Here is a 27,503-nt window from a genome sequence, read left to right as displayed (position 1 = left end):
AAGGACTGCTATCTAAATGCTTTTCACATTTACAAAATGGTAAAATTAAATATTGGCTATTCAAGTGTATTCCTACTTACCAATACGTTATTAAGTATTCAAGAGAATCTGGCTATATTGAGCATAAAAATGTAGTTGAGCTTATTTGTTTTAAATAAGAAAGAACTCCACTCAGCAAAATTTCCCATACACTATTTAAAAACCCAGTTTTTAACTAAGGACATACTTTGTTATCCTGTCCAAGTTTGCAATTTGCTTCTGATTGCGGATGACTTCAATAGCATTCCAGAGTCGCTGGACCACTTGCGAGTCTGACAGCCTTCTTTTTGTTAGGCGAACCATGGTCTTATCTAGACTGTGAGCTGCATTAGAAGAATAAAGACAACAGGGTTAGTCAATAGTAGTAATGCTGGCCTTAAACCCTGCTCATTTATTCAGTTGCAGAAGGCATAGATTCAGGTAAGGACCTTTTTTGGCTTATGTGTTTAAATAAGGGTAAAACAACCAAAAGTTTGGAAGTGAATTTTGTGCTGACAGTAATGTTAAGTAGATATAGGGTAGATCCCTCATAATTTTGTACACCTCACTTACATCTAACCTTAGCCTCCTCTGTTCTAAGGAAAACAGTCCTAGCCTATCCAATCTCTCCTTATGGCTGCAATATTCAAGCTCCGGCAACATTCTTGTAAATCTGCTGTGCACTCTCTCCAGAAAAATTTTGTCCTTCTTGTAATGTGGTAACCAGAGCTATACACAAAATTTCAGCAGTGGCCTAATCAATTTAGCCAATTCAATGCCTTTGGGACATGGAGTCAGCAAGGAAAAAAGACAGGCCTGGTAGCAAGCAGGACTCAAGTGCAGAAAATAATTTAAAATTTGCAGAGGATGGAGTTCAAGAGAGTCAGTGAGTAAGTTATTGGAGAAATTGTGGCCAGTGATGACAAAGGGGTAGATAATGGCTTTTTTGATTGTGGGCACGTGAAAAGATTGTGATGTTGCAGAGATGAACGGATTATAGGGTTCAAAACTCAGGATGCCAATGTTTCATACAGCCAGGCCAACCTCAGCAATCAGTCAGGAAGAACATAAGAAATCGGGTGGCTGTAAACCAATTTGGGGTGTGATGTTGCAAAACAAAATAAATTAATGCAGGACTTCCTATTACAGCCCTCAAGCCTGCTCCATCATTCAATAAGATCATGACTGAACTTCTACATTAACTCCACTTTAATGACTTGTCCCTCCTATCCCTTGATTTCCTCCGGTGCCCAAAAATCCTGATCAACTTTCAATATACTCGAATATAGCATCGACAGCCCCCTGGGGAAAAGAATCCCAAAGATTCACAACCTATTTAGTGAAGAAATTTCTCATCTCAGTCCTAAATGGTCGATCGACCCTTTATCCTGAAACTACGGCCCCAAGATCTAACCTTTCTAGCAGGGGAAAAAGCTTCTCACACGAGTTCCGCAGAAGAGTCATATTGGACTTGAAACATTAACAGTTTCTCTCTCTACAGGTGCTGCCAGACGTTGAGTTTTTCTAGCACTTTGGTTTTATTTCAGAATTCCAGCATCCGTGGCATTTTTAAAAACCTACCCTGTCGAGCCACCTCAGAATGTTATACATTTTAATGAGATCACTTCTCACTCTGCTAAACTCGAGAATAGAACCATTCAACTCAAATCGCTCCTCATATGACAGCCCTCTCATCACAGAAATCAATCCAGTGAACCTTTGTTACACACCCCAGAGGCAAATATATTCTTAGATAACAAGACTAAAATCTATAAAGGACTCCAGGTGTGGGCTTACCAAAGCCCTATATAAATGCAGCATGAATTTTCTTACTCTTAAACTCCCTTGAAAGGAAGGCTAAAATTCTATTTTATTGCATGCTACATCTGCATGGTAATTCTGTGATTTGTGTACAAGGACACCCAATTCCCTCAGAATACCAATATTTACTAGTCTCACACCTTTTGAAAAAGGATTCTGTTTTTCTATTTTTCCTAACAAACTGGATAATCCCTACACTGTACTCCACTTGCCATCTTCTTGTCCAATCGCCTAATTGGCAGCCTCTTTGCACCTTCCTCAGTTTGCTTTCTCATCTGGCTTTGTATTGTCAGCAAACTTAGATACATTACAATGGATCCCCTCAACTATGTCATTGATATTGATTGAAATAGCTGCGGCCCCACACTGATCCATGCAGCACTCCACTAATTTCAATCTGCACACCCGAAAACAGAATATTTATTCCTACCCTCTGCTTTCTGTCCGTTAACCAATCCTCACTCCATGCTTATGTTACCCCAAATCCCATGAGGCCTAAGCCCTAATTTTGTGCAACAACCTTGTGTGGCACGTTGTTGAATAGTTTCTGAAATTCCAAATATACTAATCCATTGGTTTCTTCTCATCAACCCTGACATTTATATCTTCTAAAAACTCAAAATAGATTTGTCAAACATGATTTTGTTGTCTATCGCTCACTTCCTTGAGAAGGTGGTGGTGAGTTGCCTTCTTGAACTACAAAAGTCATCTGGTGCAGGTACAACCACAGCGCTGTTAGGAAGGGAGATCCAGGATTTTGATCCAGAGACAGTGAAGGAACGGAGGTATATTTCCAAGTCAGGATGATGTGTGGCTTGGAAGTGTTGTTGTTCCCATGTGTCAGCTGCCCTTATCCTTCTGGGTGGTAGAGGTCACAGCTTTGGAAAGTGCTGTTGAAGAAGCATGATGAGTTGCTGCAGTGCATTTTATATATGGTACACACTGTTGCCACTGTGAGCCAGTGGTCAAGTGGATGTTGATCAAGCAGGATACTTTGTCCTGGATGATGTTGAACTTTCTAAGCGTTGCTGGAGCTGCACTAATTCAGACAACTGCAGAATTTTCCATCACACTCCTGACTTGTGCCTTGTGGATGGTGATCAGGCTTTGAGTCAGGAGGAGAGTTAGTTACTACCAAAATTTCCAGCCTCTGACCTGCAGTGTTCATGTGGCAATTTACAGGTCAGTTTCTGGTCAACAGTAACCCCCAAAATGTTGATAGTGAGGGGTTCAGTGATGGTAGTGCCATTGAATGACAAGGGAAGATGGTTAAATTCTCTCTTGTTGGAGATAGTAATTGCCTGACACTTGTTTGGCACGAATGTTATTTGCCACTTATCAGCCCAAGCCTTGCTTCATATAGACATAGGCCACTTCAATATCTTAGATGCGACTGGTGCTGAACCTTGTGCAATCATCAGTGAACATCCCTACTTCTGACCTTATGATGGAGGGAAGATCATTGATGAAGCAGCTGAAGATAGTTGGGCCCGGGACACTACCCTGAAGAATTCCTGCAGGAATGAGGGTGCTTGACAGGATAAATACTGAGTGGATGTTTCCTATCATGGGAAAAAACGTAGAACCAGGAGGCACAGGTCTAAAATACAAGGCCCAACATGCAAACCACAGATCAATAAACCACTCCAACGGAACCTAATTATGTTGTACTCCATTCAAGAAAAATTGATAATCAACTAATACAGAACAGAATTAAAAAATATTTACTCTGGAACTGTATATAGGTACACAGTATAAAGTACAGTTTAAAATTAGGGAGACTAGTTTTAATTCATGAGACAATTAATTCAGTACAAACCTCAATAAATCAACAGCCAGGGGAAAGACTGCCATATGGCAATACCTTAACTTTTTCTTCATTTGTTTTAGGGAAATGGGTTAAACATCTGTTGGCCTTCTTTGTTGAAGATCATAGTAGGCCTAGTCTTTGAACTGCTGAAGTCCTTGTGCTGACGGTGCCGCCCATGATGATATTTGATAAGAATTCGAAGGTTTGGCCCAGTGAAAATGTAATAATGGTATATGACCTCGAGGGTGACGGCAATCATGAACTGGATACTTTGGACCTTTTTGGTGATCGAGGTTGTGGGGCTTGAAGGTATTTGTGGTGATCGTTGCTTTAAGACCAGCCTTACTGAGTAATAGTCACATGGTCGGAACAGTCAATCAGCACCGAGACAGGGAAGTTAATAAGGGCTGGAGTTTTCCTAGTCTAGTGTGTGTATTGTAGCCTTGCTGGAGGCCTGCACCTAATCCAGCAGCTCTGTAAATAAAAGCAAAATACTGCAGATGCTGGAAATCTGAAACAAAAACAAAAATTGCTGGAAAAACTCAGCAGGTCTGACAGCATCTGTGGAGAGAAAGACAGAGTTAACGTTTCGAGTCCATATGACTCTTCTCCAGAAGTAAAGAGATGTAAAAATGTGGTGAAATATATACTGTTTAAGGGGGGTGGGGCAGGTGAAGCTGGATAGAAGGCCAGCGATAGGTGGAGGTGAAGGAGAGATTGCGAAAGATGTCATGAACAAAAGGTCGAAGGGGTGTTGATGGTGATGATGTTGCCTAAAGGAGGTGCTAATGGTGACATTAAGGGTAGAAAGCAGGATGAGCAAGTGATAGATAGTCCTAGTGGGGCAGGGGGAGGGGACAGTGTGGGAGAAAAGATAAAATAAGCTAAAAGGTGGGGATAAAACAATGAATGGAATTAATTTTTAAAATAATAATAATAGAAATAGATGGGGAAATAAATATAAAAATTAAAAAATAAATATTTGTAAAAAGGGGGTCAAAAAAGGGTGAGGGTGGAGGAGAGAGTTCATGATCTGAAGTTGTTGAACTCAATCTTGAGTCCGGAAGGCTGTAAAATGCCTAATCGGAAGGTGAGGTGCTGTTCCCCCAGTTTGCGTTGAGCTTCACTGGAACATTGCAGCAGGCCAAGGATGGACATGTGGGCATGAGAGCAGGGTGGTGTGTTGAAATTTAAATTTATTTCCATTCATTGTTTTATCCCCACCTTTAGGCCACTTTGATCTTTTCTCCCACGGTCCCCTCCCCCCACCCCACCCCCACTAGGACTATCTGTCACTTGCTCATCCTGCATTCTACTCTTAATGTCACCATTAGCACCTCCTTTAGCCAGTATCACCACCATCAACACCCCTTCGACCTTTTGTTCATGACATCTTTCGCAATCTCACCTTTGCCTCCACCTATCGCTGGTCTTCTATCCAGCTTCACCTGTCCCAACCCCCTTAAACAGTATATATTTCACCACATTTTTACTTCTCTTTAGTTCTGAAGAGCCATATGGACTCGAAACGTTAACTCTGTCTTTCTCTGCACAGATGCTGTCAGACCTGCTGAGTTTTTCCAGCAATTTTTGTTTTTGTCTGCTTTGTAAATAAACTTAGTTGTTCAACTAAAGAAGCCTCTTAGTACATCTCTACAGTACTCTTTGTGTAAACCTTGGTGAGATGCCAGTGCATTCTTTAAATTGAACATATGGCAGCTACAGCATACCAGTGTGAAGTTTATTCAAAGTACTTTGGAAAGCTAATGCTGGATTTATACTGCATGGTTTGGAAACTGAACTACTATGAATTCTCCACTTAAGAGGAAATCACACAAGCCTGCTTTGCAGGCTTTTGAATTGAACTCATTGTTTTATGTTGATGTGCATACAAACTAGTTTCTTGTGATGCAAAATAAACAGTATAACGTTATAATGTGACTGGTTACATTGCCAGGGTAGGTCAAGATGAGAAATATTTGCATCAGTAACCTTGGCCATTTTTAAGAACACCTAAAGACAGATACCTACAGTATAAACACAGGTATAGATCAGCATAGAATCTGGTCACCTCAAAAAAAAACAACAATCAAGACAAAAGCCTATAAAATCAATCATAGTAACCAACATTGGTTCATTGACAGGACCGTCATGCTTAAGTGCAAGTCCCTGTTCTTTGCCCATTACCTGCAAGTTTCTCGTCCTCTAGTACTTGTCAGCTCCCTGTTAAATCAGATTCCACCAACTTATCAGGTTGAGGGTCCCAAATCTTAAAAACCCAAATGAAAACATTTCTGCATCTTCCGTCTAAATCTTTTGCCAATCATTTTAAATCTACGACATCTGGTTATTGAACCACTCACCAGAAGGAATCGTTTTCCTCTATCAAAGCCTCCCATCTTGTAAATCTCCAATAGGTCACCTCTTAACCTCTTTGGAACAGAAAGAATAATTCTAACTTTTTCAATCACTGCACATAACTGAATTCCCTCAACCCTGGTAACAATCTAGTGAACCTCCTCCATACATTTCCATAGGCCTTTACATTTTACTAAGAGTGGTTCCCAGAATTGTCTATAATACTCCAGCTGAGGCTGGAGTATTAAGATTTCTTCGCTTTTATATTCTATGCCTTTGTTTATAAAGCCAAGTACTCTATATACTTTTTTAAGTACTTATACTTATAAATATTTTTGTATTGGATACCAAGGTCTCTCCACTCATCTACACTTTTCAAAATTGTGCCGATCAAAATTAGTCTACATATTAGTCCTTGCAAAGTTCAACATTTCACACTTCTCCACATTGATGCTGCTGCCCATTTCACCATCCCGTCCACATCTTCACAAAGTCTATGATTATCTTCTTCACTATTATGTTGGCAAGTTTTGTATGATCTGCTAACCTTATAATGCTGCTCCCTATACCTGAATCTAAGTTATTTATAACTCCAGTAATATCAGAAGAGATTCTTTATTAACATCATTTGCAGGAGGGATGAGGCTGAAAGAAATAAGACAAAGTAACGTGGTACATGGTAACATATAATGTCACTTCAAGCAAAGATACTTTGGTGTATCTTCTCACAGTCATAAGAAAGTAACCATTTATGAGGTCAATGGCTATTAACCAGTCCCTGTACAGATATGAAAGTACAGAGAAGAATCTTGTTTTTCAAAAAAAATTAAGACCAAAATAGTTCACTATTTCAGACATGTTTTAAATCAACATGGAATAAATGATGTTTGGTCATCACGTGAGCTGCAGATGAACTGCCATCTGAAAGTAAGCATTTTACTTCAGCAGCCAAACTCTTGGGCAGACTACACAGATGAATTAGGAATAAGTGGCCTTTATTTAAAAAATGTAGCTCAATAGGCATAGGGTTAAGATTAAAGCTGAGGAAAGGGCAGGTATAAAGTAACAGAGCAACCTTTCCTCTTTCGGCCTCCTCTACATTATCCAAGTAAAGCAGGTTTTCACTTTGGCTGTTTATGAGTTTCCAAATGTACGGTTTGACAAGTCATCTAACCAAGTAATTCCTATTAAAATTATAAGTTCCAAATCTGCACTGAGGAACTTCACTCCATATTTTCCCTGACATAAGTATCTACTTTGGGACTTCTTCACTTGACAACAGGGTAAAAGCATCCCTTTGCCTCCTTAGTGCAGTTGACTCTTCCACACAACGATTGGATCTCTTCACAACTAAATCCAAGTATCCACTGCAGCCTCTTAAGTTTTTGATCAAAGCCAGGAAGATTGTGTTTGTCTAGATCAGCTTTAAAAAGAGGGCATAAATAAATTTGCTCCTTTCATAGTGCACTAAAATATGCCGTCTGTTGTAAAGTTGGTGAAGGCAAGGCTCCGAATATGGTGCTCAAATGCATAAATGTAGGCCACTCAACACCCTCCAATTCAATTTTAAATATTGAAAATCAATAATTATTGCCATTCCATAGTTTTTAAAACTTTCCTGAAGATTACATGGCTGTACAAGGAGAGGGCTGGGGAGCAAGCATTTAGTCATGATGTTCTATCATCAGTGTGGGATAAGCTTAGAGAGGTGATGGTGTAGTGGTATTGTCGCTGGTCTAGTAATCCAGAGACCCCGGGTTTGAATCCTGCCACAGCTGATGGTGGGATTTGAAAATTAAAATTAAAAATCTGGAATTAAAGGTCTAATGATGACCTTGAAACCATTCTCCATTGTTGTAAAAACTCATCTAGTTCACTAATGTCCTTTAGCGGAGGAAATCTGCCATCCTTATCTGGTCTAGCACATGTGACTTCAGATCTGCAATGTGGTTGAATCTTAAATGGCCTAGCAAGCCACTCAGTTCCATCAAACTGCTACAAAGGCTCAAAAAAAGGAATGTAACCAGACGGACCACCTGGCATTGACCTAGACACCAGAAACGGCAACGGCAAACTCAGCCCTGTTGACCCTGCAAAGTCCTCCTTACTAACATCTGGGGGCTAGTGCCAAAATCGGGAGAGCTGTCTCACAGACTAGTCAAGCAACGGCCTGACGTAGTCATCCTCACGGAATCATATTTTACAGATATTGTCTCAGACACCACCATCAACATCCCTGTGGAGGTGGTGGCAGTGATATATAAAGTGGGGAAGGAGTCACCCTGGGAGTCCTCAACATCGACTCCGGACCCCATGACGTCTTATGGCATCAGTTCAAAAGGGGCAAGGAAACCTCCAGCTGATTACCATGTACCATCCTCCCTCAGCTGATGAATCAGCGCTCCTCCATGCTGAACACTACTTGGAGGAAGCACTGAGGATAGCAAGGGCACAGAATGTACCATGGGTGGGGGAATTCAATGTCCATCACCAAGAGTGGCTCGGTAGCACCACTACTGACCGAGTCCTAAAGGACATAGTTGCTAGGCTGGGTCTGTGGTAGTTGGTGAGCAAACCAAGAAGGAGAAACATACGTGAGCTCATCCTCACCAACCTACAGATGCATCTGTCCAAGACAGTATTGGTGGGAATGACGACCACACAGTCATTGTGGGGACGCAGTCCTGCCTTCACATTGAGGATGCCCTCCATTGTGTTGTGTGGCACTTCCACCATGCTAAGTGGATTAGATTTTGAACAGATTTAGCAACTCAAGACTGAGCGTCCATGAGGCTCTGTGGGCCATCAGCAGCAGCAGAATTGTACTCGAACACAATCTGTAACCTCATGGCCCTGGCATATCCCCCACTTTACCATTAGCATCAAGCCAAGGGATCAACCCTGGTTCAATGAAGATTGCAGGACGGCATGCCAGAAGCAGCACGAGGCATGCCTAAAAATAGGGCGTCAACCTGGTGAAGCTATAAACACAGTACTACTTGCATGCCAAACAGCATAAGCAGCAAGTGATAGACAGAGCTAAGTGATCCCACAACCAACAGATCAGATCTAAGCTCTAAGTGTCCTGCCACATCTAGTCGTGAATGGTGGTGGGCAATTAAACAACTCACTGGAGGAGGCGGCTCCACAAATATCCCCATCCTCAATGACGAAGGAGCCCAGCACATCAGTGAAAAAGATAAGGCTGAAGCATTTGCTACAATCTTCAACATGGATTATCCATCTCGGCCTCCTCTGGAGGTCCCCGGCATAACCTGTGCCAGTCTTCAGTCAATTCGATTCACTCCACATGATATCAAGAAATGGCTGAAGGCACTGGATACTGCAAAGGCTATGGGCCATCTGCCCTTGGCAATTCAGTGACATTACCATTGCTGAATCCTCTACTATCAACATCCTGGGGGTTACCGTTGACCAGAAACTGAACTGGACTAGCCATATAAATACTGTGGCTACAAAAGCAGGTCAGGCATTAGGGATCCTGTGGTGAATAATTCACCTCCTGACTCCCCAAAGCCTGTCCACCGTCTACAAGGCACAAATCAGGAGTGTGATGGAACACTCCCCACTTGCCTGGATGAATGCAGCTCCCACAACACTCAAGAAGGTTGACACCATCCAGGACAAAGCAACCCGCTTGATTGGCACCACATTCACAAACATTCACTCTCTCCACCACCGACGCACAGTAGCAGCAGTGTGTACCATCTACAAGATGCACTGCAGGAATTCACCAAGGCTCCTTCGACAGCACCCTCCAAACCCATGACCGCTACCATCTAGAAGGACGAGGACAGCAGATAGGTGGGAGCACCACCATCTAGAAGTTCCACTCCAAGTCACTCACCATTCTGACTTCGAAATATATCATCATTCCTTTACTGTCACTGGGTCAAAATCTCGGAGCTCCCTTCCTAACAGCACTGTGGGTGTACCTACACCACATGGACTGCAGCAGTTCAAGGCAGCAGCTCACTACCACCTGAAGGGCAACTAGGGATGGGAAATAAATGCTGGCCCAGCCAGTGAAGCCCACATCCCGTAAAACGATTAAAAAAAAAACTAGCTGGTCGTTTTCTGCCTGTCAACATTATAAGAAGAAAATCATTGGGCCATATCTCCTAATGCCAACAGCGGCAAACATTGATACATCTTTCATTGTTCCATTTTAAGACCCATTGGGAGTCTTGACACATGCATATGCACTGTAATTGGCAAGGAAATTTAAACTTCTGATGGCCTCATTTGCATTGCCTGGGACCCTCCGTGAGTGTCTCTGGCATTCAGCTGAGGTGGTGACTTGGGCTAGATATTATGATGACACAGCTGATGGTAAAGGCTATGTTGTCGAAATCCCAGCAAGAAACTTGAAACAACTGTTATAATCCATTTTTACAATTTGTAATTTCGAGACACAGACATTGAATTCAGTAGGAATAAGACCACCATGTCTCATGGTTTTACATAAAACTAAATTAAACACATTCACATGGCTACAAATTACTACTATAATAACTTAACAAATCCCCAAATTAAATCGCCCCCAGGTAAATCTCCACTAAGGCAACAGTAACCCATAGACTTTAAATAAACACCCGGCAAAGCACATTTGACCTTACGAATTCCAAATGAGGTTCCTTTGCAAATTGGTTGGAGGCGTACAGGCTGGTTAGATCTTAACCTTACACACACACACACACACACACACACACACACACACACACACACACACAAACTCCTTTCTTTATACACCTAGCTTTCCCCTTGCATGTAAATTTTCCATTGTATCACTAGGTCTTTTGAACTTCAGCTCATCTAACAATAAAGCCCATTTTATAGCACCAATTTTATTAGTAAGCTGAAAAAATAAACACATTGTTTGGCTTCTTCTAGCTAGGTGCAAGGTTTTACCCGCAGTCTTGAATGGTTTATTCAACAAATGCAAATGAACACTTTATCTTACTACTCACCCGATTAACATCTCAAAACTACTATACATCAAAGCACCCAGACTAGTTAGCTTTAATCCAAATAAGACACACAGATGCACAGAGCGCCCCCCCCCAACTAGAATTCTATTTTTAAAAATAATTTCCAATAATATTATACACATTAATATCTCTTCATGACAATATGTGCTACTTACCCTAGAATTGTTTCACTGTTTAATGTCTACGTAACTCAGTGATTAACAGCATAATTCAACCTACCACCCCGACCCAACTGCCCACCCCTCCACACTCCCAACCCAATGGCCTATCCCTCGCCACACACCCACCCCCACCCACCCATGCAGCCAGTCCCCGACCCGGCTACCTCACCCAAGCACCCACTGTAAACCGTGGGGATTTTCAAACACATACATGAATACGGCAGCTGATATTGTAAAAAAGAGGGTATGTTCTCTGCACAGATCAGGATTTCAGCAGCAGGCAATCTAAGATGGGAGTGGACAGCAGGCAGTGATGTTTATTAATTTTGCTTCCAATCTCCACCCCTCCATCATTTTCATGTGGTCCATCTCTGACACTTCCCTTCCCTTCCTTGACCTCTCTGTCTCAATCCCTGGTGATAGACTGTCCACCAATATCCATTACAAACCCACCGACTCCCACGGCTATCTCGACTACAGCTCCTCACACCCCGCTTCCTGTAAGGACTCCATCCCATTCTCTCAGTTCCTTCGCCTCCGTCGCATCTGTTCCGATGATGCTACATTCAAAAACAGTTCCTCTGACATGTCCTCCTTCTTCCTTAACCGAGGTTTTCCACCCACGGTCATTGACAGGGCCCTCAACCGTGTCTGGCCCATCTCCCGCGCATCCGCCCTCATGCCTTCTCCTCCCTCCCAGAAACATGATAGGGTCCCCCTTGTCCTCACTTAGCACCCCACCAGCCTCCGCATTCAAAGGATCATCCTCCGCCATTTCCGCCAACTCCAGCATGATGCCACCACCAAACACATCTTCCCTTCACCCCCCTTATCGGCATTCCGTAGGGATCGCTCCCTCCGGGACACCCTGGTCCACTCCTCCATCACCCCCTACTCCTCAATCCCCTCCTATGGCACAACCCCATGCCCACGCAAAAGATGCAACACCTGCCCCTTCACTTCCTCTCTCCTCACCGTCCAAGGACCCAAACACTCCTTTCAAGTGAAGCAGCATTTCACTTGCATTTCCCCCAACTTAGTCTACTGCATTCGTTGCTCCCAATGTGGTCTCCTCTACATTGGAGAGACCAAACGTAAACTGGGCGACCACTTTGCAGAACACCTGCGGTCTGTCCGCAAGAATGACCCAAACCTCCCTGTCGCTTGCCATTTTAACACTCCACCCTGCTCTCTTGCCCACATGTCTGTCCTTGGCTTGCTGCATTGTTCCAGTGAAGCCCAACGCAAACTGGAGGAACAACACCTCATCTTCCGACTAGGCACTTTACAGCCTTCCGGACTGAATATTGAATTCAACAACTTTAGGTCGTGAGCTCCCTCCCCCATCCCCACCCCCTTTCTGTTTCCCCCTTCCTTTTTTTTTTCCAATAAATTATAAAAATTTTCCTTTTCCCACCTATTTCCATTATTAAAAAAAACCCCACTAGAGCTATACCTTGAGTGCCCTACCATCCATTCTTAATTAGCACATTCGTTTAGATAATATCACCAACTTTAACTTTAACACCTATGTGTTCTATTGTACTATTGTCATTGACATCTTTTGATGATCTGCTTCTATCACTGCTTGTTTGTCCCTACAACCACATCCCCCCCCCTCCACCTCTCTGTCTCTCTATCTCTCCGCCCCCCACACACACACCTTAAACCAGCTTATATTTCAGCTCTTTCTTGGACTCGAACTCAAGTTCTGTCGAAGGGTCATGAGGACTCGAAACGTCAACTCTTTTCTTCTCCGCCGATGCTGCCAGACCTACTGAGTTTTTCCAGGTAATTCTGTTTTTGTTTTTGATGTAGTAAGGGTATTCATCTGGGGTGCTACTCTTCGCCATTACTCTCCATGGATGACTGCGCTGAAGCATTGCCGCTGCAGCCAGGGCAGGAAGTCCCGACTGGAAGACACAGAAAAGTTAGGGCACAGCAATTGCCCCAACATCGCCGCTTAATCTTGGATTAAAGCGACGGCACACTACTAAACTTGCTGCTTTTAGCTATATTTATGGTCTTAGCGCGAACTGACAACTTGGATGTGCGGCTACCTAATGACCAAAAATCTCACGCTTAGGATTTGCCCAGTGCTCAAATGTCAAGGGTAACATATGTTCCTCGTTACATAGAGTTACACCTCCAAAAACATGGCTTTTATTACATTTGAAAATTGACATAACGATGAGTCATGCATGAAGTCTCAATTTAATGGTATGTGGAAGAAAACCATGCCTTGTAACCAGCTGTGTTTTCCTATCAGAAACAAATAGCAAAAAATCTTTGTGCCCAACCTAAAAAGATTTTCTAGTTTCTAATACTAAAACTATGCTTAATTTAAACTCAGCAGAGCAACTTAATTCTCATTTAAAATTTGAGGCTTGCAAGAATCCATCCATTCACAATCAACATTTCTGAAAAATGACAATTATTTTATAGATGTAATTTCAGCATCAAAATGACAGCTATTGCATGAAGTTGCTTACTCTACTTGAGTAACAAACTACATCCTGCATCACTGCCTGCTGAACACTCCTATCTTAGTTGCCCCTGCTGCTGAAATCCTGATCCATGCTTCTGTTACTTCCAGATGAAACTATTTCAATGGAAATAGGAATACAGAAACAGGAAACAATAGGCCATTTAGTCTTTTGAACCTATCCTGCCATACTATTAGATCAAAGCTGAGTGACTCTGCTCCAGCTTCCTTGATAACCTAACCCAAAAAACAGCAAAATTTTAAAAAACGCTCCACTTCAAAAATGTCAATTGATCTAACATCCACACAGTTCCAGATTTCCACTAAACTATATGAATAACTACCTTTTGATTTCATTTTTAAATGGTTTAGTCCTAATTTTAAGACCATGTTCTGGATTTCTTTGTCAGAGGAAAAGTTTCTCTGTGTTTACCCTATTGAACATTTTTACTATTTAAATGCAATTTGATTACTCCTCAACCTTCTAAACGCAAGTGAATACATACCAAATTTATGCAGTGATCCCATAACTTAATGCTTTAAGCTGCTGTCATTCTAGTGAATCTGCATTGAACACCCTCCAAAGCCAAAATATACTTTGAGGTACAGTTTCTATAACTTAACACAGTTCTGAACAAGGTTCCACATGACAGAAGTATAATTTTGTATTCCAACCTCCTTGTGATAAAGGCCAACACTACATTAATGTTTTTGATTACTTTTATCTATATGCACATAAATTCAAATCTCTTTCCTCCTGTATGGTTCCTAGTCTCTCTGTTTCGAAAATATTCTGAATTTGTTTCTCTTGGATCCAAAGTGGTTGAATTCACATTCCCCCGCAACAAACTCTATTTGCCACAGTATTGCCCATTAACTTAGTCTATATCCCTTTGTAACTTTCTGCCCCCATTCACACAACTTAATGTGTATTCTTACTTAGTGCCATCTTCAAATTTGGATACATAAAACTCTGTCCCTTCATCCAAGTCATTGACATATATGATGAAAAGCAGAGGCTCCAGTACAGATCCCTGGGGAATAACACTTGTCACATCTCACCAATCACAAGCGAATTTATGCATCTAAACAGAGTGCTTTTCAGCTTCCGTTTAATTCAGTTAGCAAAATTCAGTGTCTGAAAACTCATTATCCGGGAAAAATAACAATTATGGAAGCATATAGGCCTACTTCAAAAAAATGATCTCTCTCTGCATTAACAGCAAACAATGGCAGCATGAGCCATGTGTAGTACTGCTGGGTATATTCATTTTGGTCACAAGAAAGTTGACCTCTCACAGCTCATCTCTACAACCCACCAATACTGTTTTTTTTCATTACAGGTCTGTAGAGACCTGCCTCCTGCATACAAGAAGGTCCACAATCTAGTTGTACATTATTCTAAACTGAACCCCAAAAACATGAAAGTGGCAAATTCACATGCTTGATCTTTCACACACACTCTACATACAACATAAAAGGCGACTTAAAAAACGTATTATGCAGAAATACAAACAAGGCTTTAGCTTGTTGAAAAGACGAGTGCACAGCAGAAATCACTGATCAAAAGGTTAAAGTGGCCACACTTTGTTACCAATGTACTGAATCATAATTCTATTCCGAATTCAGTTTGGCAAACATTAGATGTGGATTGCTTTCCAGGAATAATTACAATTTTGGGACCCCCATGAAGGGGAACATAACTTATCATGGATAGAAGTTGCAGTTACTGCAAATATTACAACACAGACTGCCAGTCTCCATTAACAGGCAGCAGCTAAATTCTTCAAAATGCTTCAAATCACCATAGAATGTGTCCAAGGAGCACCATTATTGAGTTTAAGCAAACAGGAAAATTTCAACTTCAATACCTTTGCTCCTGATTATGAGAGTTAAATAAATAACCAATGTCAAAAGTAGTCAGCCAGTTTCAGAAAGTGGTTTACAGCATTGATTCATTTGGCGGATAAATTTTCCAAGTTTTATTTAACACATTTGGAAAATAAATAGCAAATTCCAGTAACAGCTGGATAGCAAACTTAGTTTCAGGTTTCAAAAGATCAGCTGCAGTCTTCCACACAGGAATGCACCATGAACATGATAAAAAGCACAAAATCTAAGGCTCTCATTAAGAGGTGGCTAAAAGTTAACCGAGCCACCTACTGCGATTTGAGAAAAAATTGTTTGTTGTTTCCTGGAATTAGATCTCACCTGACTTACCCGAATGTTATGCTGGAACATTATTCCTCAATTCCATTGCTGATGGCAATATCACTACTGCCAAGACCCGATTGCTTAAAAGAATGTAGTGCACAGTATTGCAGCACAGGTATCACCACCTATTCAGTCGAGCTGCTGCAAAATACGCTGAGCAGTAACTAGGGGGCAACGCTATTAAAAAACTTGAGCCCAAAATATTCAATGTCCAAGAGAACTCCCATTGCTGTCAAGGGAAAAGCAGCTCAATGTTCTAACTCAAAAGCGATTGGAGCTTGTTTTTCAGTGGCTTGTTTTCTCAGAAGCATGAGACTATGTCAGACATAACAGCTTCACTATAGCATTTGTCACTCTCACTGATCATGCAGAAGGTGCACACCATTGCCCTGGGCAATGTTCATCCCCCAAACCAACACCACTAAAACAGATTATCTGGTCATTATTGCATTGCTGCTTATGCAAATTGGGTGCCAAGTGTCCCACATGACTACAGTGACTATAGCAACTTTGAAGCGTATGATGCTTTTGACCAGCCCGCTCTCACTTATTAAAATTTTTCTTGAGTTATGCTCGATTTGAGTCATGATGTTCCTTTTCTTGCAAGCTTTCTTTTGTCTCATCCTGAATGTGTCAACCTCTTGCTGCTATCAAGTTCCATGGAGGCCAGACACCCTCCAGTACCTCACACATATAATAATTATTCATTTGGGAGTCGCAGCAATGAATGTCAGCAGGATATTCAAAAAGGAGTTTCTAATTGAGCTCACGCACATTCTCGCCAATCATGTGCGCCATGAGCAGCATGGATTCAGGCCGATTTCACTCCCTCTCATTCCGTAGACTTTAGGTCAATAGCAACATCTAAACCATTAACCTGACTGAGCTCAGCAAATATATCACAATATGAGGAATCAAACACCTTCCTGCTCTGCAGGATGCAGCCACCTGCTGAATCATTAAGTGGCTGAACGACTATGTTCGAAGCCAGCAGGAAGGACAAGATAGCTACATAATGCAAAGGTGAAAGCTGCCCGATTTTGTATAACATGGTAATAACAAAAAAAAAGCCTTGGGCTCATCATAACAAGTGAACCCAGTGTAATATCCACTTGGTTACGCCCAAACTAGATCCCAAAGAAATCCAACATCAGAACAATGTTGTTCAATAGGCTCATCATATGCATCCTGAAAGTTCAGGGATTTTCATAATCATACCTTCCCACTAGAAGGAATAGCACAACAACTTGCAATTAACATAGCAGAACTTTCCAAGGCACTTAACAAGCACATTATTAAAAAGAATTTTGACACTGAGTCACAAAAACTTGGTCAGAGATAGGTTTCCAGGCACATCTTAAAGGGGGAGAGAAAAGGTAGAGGAGATTAGGGAGGAAATTCTAGAGCTTAGGGCCAAGGTTGCAAGGAAAGCATGGTTATCATAAGAACTAGGAGCAGTAGGCGACCATTCGATCCCTCTAGCCTGCTCTGTCATTCAATGAGATCATAGCTGATCCGATTGTGACCTTAACTCCACTTTGCTGACCCTACCCCTGCACACCCCCTCCCCCCAAACCCATAACCCTCAAATCCTTGTCAATCAAAAATCTGCCTAACTCAGCCTTGGATATATTCACTGTTCTCTGTGGAAAAGGAATCCCAAGACTAACAACCCTCAGAGGAGAAATTCCTCCTCATCTCTGTCTTAAATAGGAGACCTTTTGTTTTAAACTGTGGCCCCTATTTCTAGATTCTGTCACAAGGAGAAACATCCTCTCAGCATCCACCCAATCAAGCCCCCTCAGGAACACAGGATAAAAGCAAAATACTGCAGATGCCGGAAATCTGAAACAAAAACAAAAAAAATCCCCTCAGGATCACATGTTTCAATAAGGTTGCCTCTCATTTTTCTAAATTTCAATGTGTATAGGCCCAAATTATTTAACCTTTCCACATAAGGCAACCCTGTCATCCCAGAATTCAGATGAATGAACCTTCTCTGAATTGCTTCCAAAGCAAGAATACCGTTCCTTAAGGAGACCAAAATTGTTCACAGTACTCTAGGCAAGGTCTGACGATGCCCTGTCCAGTTGTAGCAAGACTTCCTTACTTTTATACTCCCACCCTCTTGCAACAAGGGCCAACACTCTATTTACCTTCCTAATTATTTGCTTTCCTGCATGTAAACTTTTTGTGATTCATGTACAAGGACACCCAGATCCCTCTGTACCACAGCACTCTGCAGTTTCTCTCCATTTAAATAATATTCTGCTTTTTTAATTCTTCCTGCCAAAATGGACAAGCCCACATTCTTCCATACTAAACTCCATCTGCCAATTTTTTGCCCACTTAATCTATATCCCTTTGCAGACTCTTTGCATCCTCTCTCAGCTTGCTTTCCTAGCTTTGTACTAGATGTGGCTGCAATATGGTCTGTCCCTTCATCAGATTCATTAGCATGGATTGTAAATAGTTGAAGTACCAGCACTGATTCCTGTGGTACTCCACCTATTACAGTTTGCCAACTTGAAAATGATCCATCTATCTCGACTGTTTCCTATTAGTTAGCCAATCCTCTATCCATGTTCCTATCACTTCCAAAACCATGAGCTCTTATCTTGTGCAGTAACCTTTTATGTGGCACTTTATTGAAACTCTTTTTTGAAATCCAAATATACAACATCTACTGGTTCCCTTTATCCAACTTGCTGGTTACATCTTCAAAGAGCTCTAATAAATTTATCAAACACAATTTGCCTTTCACAAATCATTTTGATTCTGCCTGATAGAAAATTATAATACAAAATGTCCTGCAACTACCTCCTTAATAATGGATTCTCACTTTTTCCCAATGATAGTTGTTAGGCTACCTGCCCTATAGTTTCCTGCTTTCTGTCTGGCTCTCCTTTGTTACGTTTGCAGTTTTTCAATCCGCTTGGACTTTTCCAGAATCTAGGGAATTTTGGAAGATTACAACCAGTGTTTCCACCATCTCTGCAGCCACTTCTTTTAATGCCTTAGGATGCAGGCCATCAGGTCCAGGGGACTCCTGCCTTTAGTCCCATTACTTTTCCTAGTGTTTTTTCTTCTTGTGATAGTGATTGCTTTAACTTCCTCTCTCCCTGCCAATGGAAGGGTGATGAATATCCAGGTTGTGCAAGAGGTCAGAATTGGAGGAGCAATGGGATCTTTAAGGCATATAAGGGCTGGAGGAGGCTACAGAAATAATTGTAGGTCACCAAGCACAATTGTGATAGGTGAAGAAAACTTGGTGGGGTTTAAGATACATGAGGCAAAGTTTTGGATGTGCACAAGTTTATTTTTTTTATTTATTCATTCACAGGATGTGGGCATTGCTGACTAGGCCAGAATTTATTGTCTATCACAAATTTCCCTCAAGAAGATGGTGGTAAGCAGCCGCCTTGAACAGCTGAAGTCCATGTGGTGTAGGTACACCCATAGTGCTGTTGGGAAGGGAGTTCCAGGATTTTGACCCAGAGACCACGAAGAAATGGCGGTATAGTTCCAAGTGAGGATGGTGAGTGGCTTCAAGGGGAACTTGCAGGTGGTGGTGTCCCCATGTACCTGCTGCTCTTGTCCTGGGTGGTAGAGGTTGCGGATCTGGAAGGTGTTGTGGAAGGAGCCTTGAGGAGTTGCTGCAGTGCATTTTATAGATGGCACACTGCTGCCACTTTGCATTGGTGGTGAAGGGAATAAGTGTTTAAGTTGGTGGATAGGGTGCCAATCAAGCGGGATGCTTTGCCATGGATGGTGTCAAGCTTTTTGTGTGTTGTTGGAGCTGCACTCATCCAAGCAAGTGGAGAGTATTCCATCACACTCCTGACTTGTGCCTTGTAGATGGTGGGCAGGCTTTGGGGAGTTAGGGAATGAGTTACATAGAAAAATAGAAAATAGAAGTAGCCATTCAGCCCTTCGAGCCTGCTTTGCTATTCATTATCATGGCTGGTCATCCAACTCAATAGCATGCTCCTGCTTTCTCCCCATAGCCTTTGATCCCTTTCGCCCCAAGAGCTATATCTAACTCCTTCTTGAAAATATTCAATGTTTTGGCCTCAACTACTTTCGGTGATAGCGAATTCCACAGGCTCACCACTCTCTGGGTGAAGAAATTTCTCCTCATCTCGGTCCTAAATGGTCTACCCTGTATCCTCAGACTGTGGTTCTGGACTCCCCCACCATTGGGAACATTCTTCCTGCATCTACCTTGTCTAGTCCTGATAGAATTTTAAAGTTTTCAATGAGATCCCCCCTCATTCTTCTGAACTCCAGCAAATATAATCCTAACCAACTCATATGTCAGTCCTGCCATCCCAGGAATCAGTCTGGTAAACCTTCGCTGCGCTCCCTCTATAGTGAGAGCATCCTTCCTCAGATAAGGAGACCAAAACGGCACACAATATGCCAGGTGTGGTCTCACCAAGGCCCTGTATAATTGCAGCAAGACATCCCTGTTCCTGTACTCAAGTCCTCTCGCCATTAAGGCCAACATACTATTTGCCTTCTTTACCGCCTGCTTACCTTCAGTGACTGGTGTATGAGGACACCCAAGTCTCATTGCACATTCCCCTCTCTCAATTTATAGCCATTCAGATAATAATCTGCCTTCATGTTTTTGCTACCAAAGTGGATAACATCACAGTTATCCACATTATACTGCATCTGCAATGCATTTGCTCACTCTCAGCTTGTCCAAATCACACTGAAGCATCTCTGCATCCTCCTCACAGCTCACCTTCCCACCCAGCTTTGTGTACTCGCTGCAGAATTCCCAGTCTCTGACTTGCTCTTGTAGCCACAGTATTTATATGGCTAGTCCAGTTCAGTTCCTGGTCAACAGTAACCCCCAGGATAACAGTGGGAGATTCAGTAATGGTAATGCCACTGAATTGCCATGGGGAGATAGTCATTGCCTGGCTGTCATGTGGTGTGAATGTTACTTGCCATTTATCAGTCCAAGCCTGAATGGCATCCAGGTCTTGCTGCATTTGGGCACGGGCTGCTTCAGTATGAGTCGCCGCAAATGGTACTGAACAAGGTGCAACCATTAGCGAACATCTTCACTTCTGCCCTCACGAGGGTCGGAAAGTCTTTGATGAAGCAGTGTAAAAATGATTGGGCCTAGGGCACTACCCTGAGGAACTCCTGCAGTGATGAGATAATTGACCTCCAACAACCAGCTTTCCTTTGTGCTCAGTATGATTGCAACCACACAGCACTCCCACCGACTCCCATCGACTTCAATTTTGCTAGGGTTCCTTGATGCCACATTTAGTCAAAGATTGCCTTGATGTCAAGCTCTTTAGTCCATGCTTGGACCAAGGTTATAATGAGGTCAGGAGCGAGTGGCCCAGGCAGAAACCAAACTGAGTGCCAGTGACCAGGTTATTGCTAAGCAGATGCTGCTTGTTCCATCTCCTATTCTGATGTTCTAGCATGGGAAGTATTGCGTCTCAGTATAACCTTTTCCCACTGGCCTGGTATCCATCATAGCGATTCCTTATTATACAGGGTCAAACAAAAAAAATCTCACAAGCAACACAATGTTAGCACCAAATGAAAAAAATTGGATGGTTAAGGTTTGTATTTTAAATATTTTTAGCATTGTATTCAAGCTTGTATATGTACTGCTAGTGTTCAGTGACTCTACCAAGAACAACTTGCATTTAATTAGCACCTTTAATGTTATTAAAGCCTTCCGAGATATTTCACAAGAATGTTATCAGGTAAAATTCGATACTGAGCCACAAAGTGATGTTAGGATTGTTGACCAAAGCTTGGTCAAAGATGTCATTTTTTTTTAAAAAAGTTTCTTAAAGGAGGACAGCAGTAGAGGTGGAGATTATTACAGCTCATAGAATTTAAGCAGCTGAAGATACAGCCCCCAGTGGTAGAACTATAAAAAGTTGTGTTGTGCAAGAGGTCAGAATTAGAAGAGTGCTGACTTCGGGCTGGAAAATTCATAGTCATAAGAGTCAGAGATCTACATCACAGAAAAAGGCCCTTCAGCCCATCGAGTCTGCACCAGTCAAACAAGTACCTAACTATTCTAATCCCATTTTCCAGCACTAGGCCATAGCCTTGTATGCCATGGCATCGCAAGTGCACAATTCAAATACTTCTTAAATGTTATGACGGTTTCTGCCTCTACCACCCTTTCAGGCAGAGTGTTCCAAATTCCCACCACCCTCTGGGTTAAAAAATTCTTCCTCACATCCCCTCTAAGCCTCCTCCCCCTTACCTTAAATTTATGCCCCCTAGTTATTGATCCCTCCACCAACGGGAAAAGTTCTTTCCTGTCTAGCCTATCTATGCCCCTCATAAATTTTATACACTTCAATCATGTCCCTCCTCAATTTCCTCTGCTCCAGGGAAAATAACCCCCGTCTATCCAATATCTCCTCAGAACTAAAACTCTCCAGCCCAGGCAACATCCTGGTAAATCTCCTCCGCGCAATCACATCGTTAGAGGTTACAGAGATAGGGAGGGACACAGTCGTGGAGGGAGGGACACATGTTGTGGAGAGATTTGAAAATTAGAATTTTTTTTAAATTAAGGTGTTGCCCTACATTTCCTCCAGATCTAGCAACCGGTGCAGGTAATGGGCGAAAGGGACTTGATGCGAATTAGGGCATGGGCAGAAAAGCTTTGAGTGAACTTCAGTTTACAAGGTCAGCCAGGAGTACATTCGAATAGTCGAATCTTGAGGTAACAAAGGCAAAGATGAGGATTTCTGTAGGGGTTGAGCTAAGGTCGGGGCAGTGAGTGACGGCGATGTTAGAAGTGAAAGAGGCAGTCTTGGTGGTGGAGGATATGGTTCCCCAATAAAGTATTAAAATGTCATAAATCCCTGAATATATTACAAGCTCACTATTACTTCTTCCCAGTCTTGTGTATGATAGTGAAATATCCTTGAAAACGGTACAAAAACCTCTCTGCATTAAGGCAAGAAATCAATGGTCCATAGAAAGTCATTCACTTTTTTATGCAACCCTGATGGAATTCCTTCCGTCACACTCCAAATAACAAAAACATGATGACATATGCAATACTTGGGTATGCAGAGTTAGGAACTAGGAAACAAATATCAAAAATGAACAGTGGAGTAGAGAAAAATTCCTTCAACAGTAAAATCAGCCAGATTAAAAAAATATGTACTCAACCATTACATTTCCCTAGTCAAAACGGTTGGCTGGACTGAAAAGCACAACGGTAGAATGGTCTTGGTGGCAGAGAAAAGTCAGCTGACTCCGAAGTCACTTTTAGTCCTGTGGTTTATGACTTAATCTAAACTCAGTGAGATGGAGACTACGCCGATTCAAAACAAGAATGACATATGGTGCAACACTCCCAATGTATTACTGATTTTGACTGAATAAGTCAAATTATTCTTTTTGAAGTACAATGGGGTTTTTATTCATGTTTTGGAAATCTGTCAAAGTTCAGTAAAGGGTGATTAAATATTGTAATGAATTACTGCAGTGGTACACTTAAATTGTTGGGAATTATATATTTCATACAGATTTGCCACAAGATGGTGCTATGAAGAAATACAGTTGCCAAAAGAATAATTTGTAAACAGTAGAAATAAAGAATTGAAGTGTTGTACACACTTAATCCAGTCAGAATTTGTAAATAAAATGGCCAATTTAACATCTATGGTGTAAAGCCTTTGCCGGCAGATTTGCAGCCACTTCATTTGACAGTGATAAAAGCATATGGAGTGTGAAAAAAATATACAAAATGAAATAAAATGCAAGAATCAGTAAAAAGCAAGATCAAATTTTCTGACATAAGGTGCGAGTATTGCTGACAAGGCCAGCACCCTCGAGGTGGTAGTGAGCTGCCTTCTTGAACTGCTGCAGTCCATCTGGTGGAGGCACACTCACTGTACTGTTAGGAAGTGTTATGAATACATATCTCTAAGAACTATATATTGTTTTAAATTTGAAGGACATTGAATTATTTGGATATTTTCTGGGATTTTTTTTTAGAAGGTTATAAGTTCACTTTGGACCGTGAGCAAACTGCCTTTTCCAAGAAGTCACGTGCCAGCAAGGCACCCAAGAAGATAAGAACTATTTGTTTATTTGAACTTTAATTGCTGGAAAACAAATTACTGATTTCAGAGGCTGCAAGGCCCTGGTGATTTTCTGGAAACCACCCGACTGAGATGAGCTTGTTTTGAACTTGCTTTTTTGGACACAGTTTGGGGATAAACCAAAAGGGAGAAGGTTGCCCGACTCACTCTTTCCCTGCCTTGTCTGAAGTTTAGTGTGGTTATCAGTATCCAGCCAGAAATTCTCATCTTAGTATAATTCTTCTGTATTTGGAAACCTGAGGCACTGAGATGAGAGAGAGACAGAGACAGAGAGCGATCCCAAGGGCATTGCTCCCACGCTGTTCTCCTCCACAACGAAGCTCCTTTGGAAAGAACTTTCAGGCAACTACTAATATGTCTTCGCATGCAGGAACACCAGATCAATAGCATCAAAATCTTTGAACTTTATCCTTTCTCAAAGTTTTTCCATTGGCCAAAAGGTGTGTTTTTCCCTTAAATTCCAACCTTTGCAGAGACCTTAATTGTGTGTGTGCGCATGTGCGTGCGTGCGCTCTGTGTTGGTGTTTAAAGGGATATATAGTTACACTTCGGATTACAAATTGCATGTTAACCAGCTTTTTCAACTTGCTTTTAAAAATATGTTTTGTTCCAGAATAAATCAATCATTGCGTTTATTGAAAGAAGCCAGTGTTAAAGCCTCTTCCATTCTGGTTTTAACAATAGCAAAAGTAAACAATTGGTCAGTGATTAAAACATTTACACTTATGATGCGATCTGAGGGGTAGTGCAGCTGGAGAAATTGCAGACTCCTCCCATCCTGGCTGCAACAGAAGGGAGTTTTAGGATTTTGACCCAGTGACAGTGAATGAACTCCAATATAGTTCTATAAATAGGATGGTTTGGGGCTTGGAGGGGAACTTGCTAGTGATGGTGTTCCTATGTATCTGTTGCCCTGACCTCAGTAGTACAAGTCATGGTTTGAAGGTGCTATCAAAGTATCCTTGGTGAGCTAATTTACAGTGCAAATCAATGTGCTGAATCTTGTAAGACAGTTAAGTTAGCATCTACCAATTAAAATCTGTCCTGTGATCATAGCTTATGAAAGGGAAAATAGTGTTTGACAATTTTGAGGATATAACTAGTAGGGTAGATAAAGGGGAGCCAGTAGATACACCATGCCTAGATTTCCAAAGAGGTATTCGATAAAGGTGTCACGTTACTTTCTAAAATAAGAACTCATGGAGTTGGGGCTATTTTTAGCATATATTGAGAATTAGTTAACTGACAGGAAGCAGAGAGTAAGGATAAATGGGGCAAATTCAAAGTGGCAAGCTTGAGAGCTGCAACAATCAGTACTGGGCATCGGCTATCCATAACCCTCACTGATAACCCACATTAATGAATTAAATAAAGAGACAAAGTAGTGTATCCAAGTTTGATGATACAAAGCTAGATGGGAAAGTACGTTGTGAGGAGGACATAAAAGATTGATTGCAAAGAGATATAGACAGTTTAAATGAGTGGGCAACAAGGTGGCAAATGGGGTATAACATTGAAAAGTGAGGGGTTATTCACTTTGGAAGATTAAAAAGGCTAGATTTTGAAAAAAGGATGAAAGATGTTCAAAGAACTAGGTGTACTTACACAAGAACAGAAAGTTAGCATTCAGGTACAGCAAGCAATTAGGATGGTAAATGGAACTTTGTGCTTTACTGCAAGGGGATTGGTTAGTGCTTTTAACATAATGAAACGTCCCAAGATACTTCAGAGGAGCATTATAAAACAAAATTGTACACCAAGCCACTTAAGAAGATAGGTCAGATGACCAAAAGCTTGGTCAAAGGTTTTAAGGAGTCTCTTAAGAAAAGGAAAGTGAGAAGGAGAGGTGCAGGAAGAGTATTCCAGTGCTTGGGACCTAGGCAACTGAATACGCGGCCACAAATGATGAAGTAATTAAAATTGCTATGCACAGAAGGCCAGATTAAGGGGAGTGCAGATATCAGAGGGTTGTGGCACTGGAGAGGATTAGAGATAAGGGAGGGATGAGGCCAAGGAAGGATATGAAAATGAGGATGAGAATTTTAAAATCAAGATGTTGCTTGACCGGGAGCCAATATAGATCATCGAGCATAGGGGTGATAGGCTGAAGAGTTCAAACAACCCTGCTGATTCACTGCTGTCCCTGGCTTGTGACCAGCCAAAATGGAGAAGATTTATTCAGGAAGGTACCAAACACACCGAGAGACTTCGTCAGGAGCACGCAGAGGCGAAGTCAAGGAGAGAGCACACAAATCTCCAAATACGTGATCTACTCAACTTTTCAAACACCATTGTTCCATATGCGACAGTCTGTAGACCATGCACTGGACTCATCAGCCATCATAGAATCCATCAACCAGAGTGGAAGCAAGTCATCCTCGATCCCACAGACTGGCTAAGATGACGAAGGAGAAGATAGGCAGCAGAGTTTTGGATGACCTCAAGTTTTCAGAGGGTAGAATGTGGGAAAGCAGCCAGGAGTGCGTTGGAATAGTCGAGTCTAGGAGGTAACAAAAGCATGAATGAGGGTTTCAACAACAGATGAGCTAAGACATGGCGAAGTTACCAAGGTGAAAATGGGCAGCCTTGGTGATGGCATGATTATGAAATTGGAAGCTCATTTTTGCGATCAAATGTGGCATCAAGCTCCGAATAGACTGGCTTAATCTCAGGCTATTGCCAGGGTGAGGGATGGAGCTGGGAGTTAGCGAATGAAGTTTGGGCTATAAGAATAAGACTGGCTGGCTACAATGGAATAGGGCTTTGACGAGACCACATCTGGACTACTGTGTGCAGTTTTGATCTCCATACCCAAGAAGGGATACACTTGCCTTAGAGGCAGTACAGCAAAGGTTCACTAGATTGGTTCCTGGGATGAGAGGGTTGTCATTTGGTGAGAAGCCGAGTAAATGGGGTCTATATTCTAGTTTAGCAGAACGAGAGGTAATCTCATTGAAACATACAAGATTTTGTAAAGGCTTGACAGGGTAGGCACTGACAGTTTCTTCGGGCTGGGGAATCTAGAACATGGGGAGGACAGGGGCACAGTCTCAAGATAAGGGGATGATCATTTGGGACTGAGATGAGGAGAAATTTCTTCATTCAAAGGGTTTTGAATCTTTGGAATTCTCCACCCCAGAGGGTTGTGGATACTCTATCATTAATGATATTCAAGGCTGGGATAGTTGGATTTTTGATCTCATAGGGAAAACAGGTGACGAGGTTAAACATCAGCCATAATCATGCTGAATGACAAGCAGGCTTTCATGTGACCAAATGGTCCACTTTTACTCCTATTTCTTATGTTCTCAGATTTACTACACACCCCTTTTACTTTGGTAACTTTTCAAATGCCATTAAATTTTCAGAATATCACCTAAAAGCATTCAAACCCAGACTAGGTGGGGGTGGTATCCTGTTATCTAATTCCAGCTCAATAGCCTATCATTAGCTTAAAGTACTGTTAAGTACTGTAAAATTAAGCTTTTCTCCAAACTGTTCAGC

The 27,503-nt window shown here is 41.8% G+C and overlaps 1 protein-coding gene across 5 annotated transcripts in view; it reads right to left on the bottom strand.

The window, feature by feature from the left end:
- The window catches only part of zmynd11 (zinc finger, MYND-type containing 11), a 184,641-nt gene that overhangs the window by 91,875 nt on the left and 65,263 nt on the right, over positions 1–27,503 (bottom strand). For 2 of the 5 annotated variants that reach the window (XM_041184258.1, XM_041184259.1), the window contains 2 exons: positions 26,278–26,499; positions 227–362 (listed from right to left, as the gene is read on the bottom strand). The exons of 1 other annotated variant lie outside the window; for it this stretch is intronic. In XM_041184258.1, coding sequence (XP_041040192.1) covers positions 227–362; positions 26,278–26,320 — 179 coding nt within the window. In that variant the 5' untranslated portion in view covers positions 26,321–26,499. Of the gene's footprint in view, positions 1–226; positions 363–26,277; positions 26,500–27,503 lie in introns of those variants that run through there. 2 more of the 5 variants (XM_041184261.1, XM_041184260.1) reach the window with 1 other exon arrangement.

This window comes from Carcharodon carcharias, chromosome 3 (genome assembly GCF_017639515.1).
Source record: "Carcharodon carcharias isolate sCarCar2 chromosome 3, sCarCar2.pri, whole genome shotgun sequence".
Taxonomy (NCBI): Eukaryota; Metazoa; Chordata; class Chondrichthyes; order Lamniformes; family Lamnidae; genus Carcharodon; species Carcharodon carcharias.
Note: the sequence above shows the minus strand (reverse complement) of the source record. Positions and strands in the feature narration are given on the sequence as shown.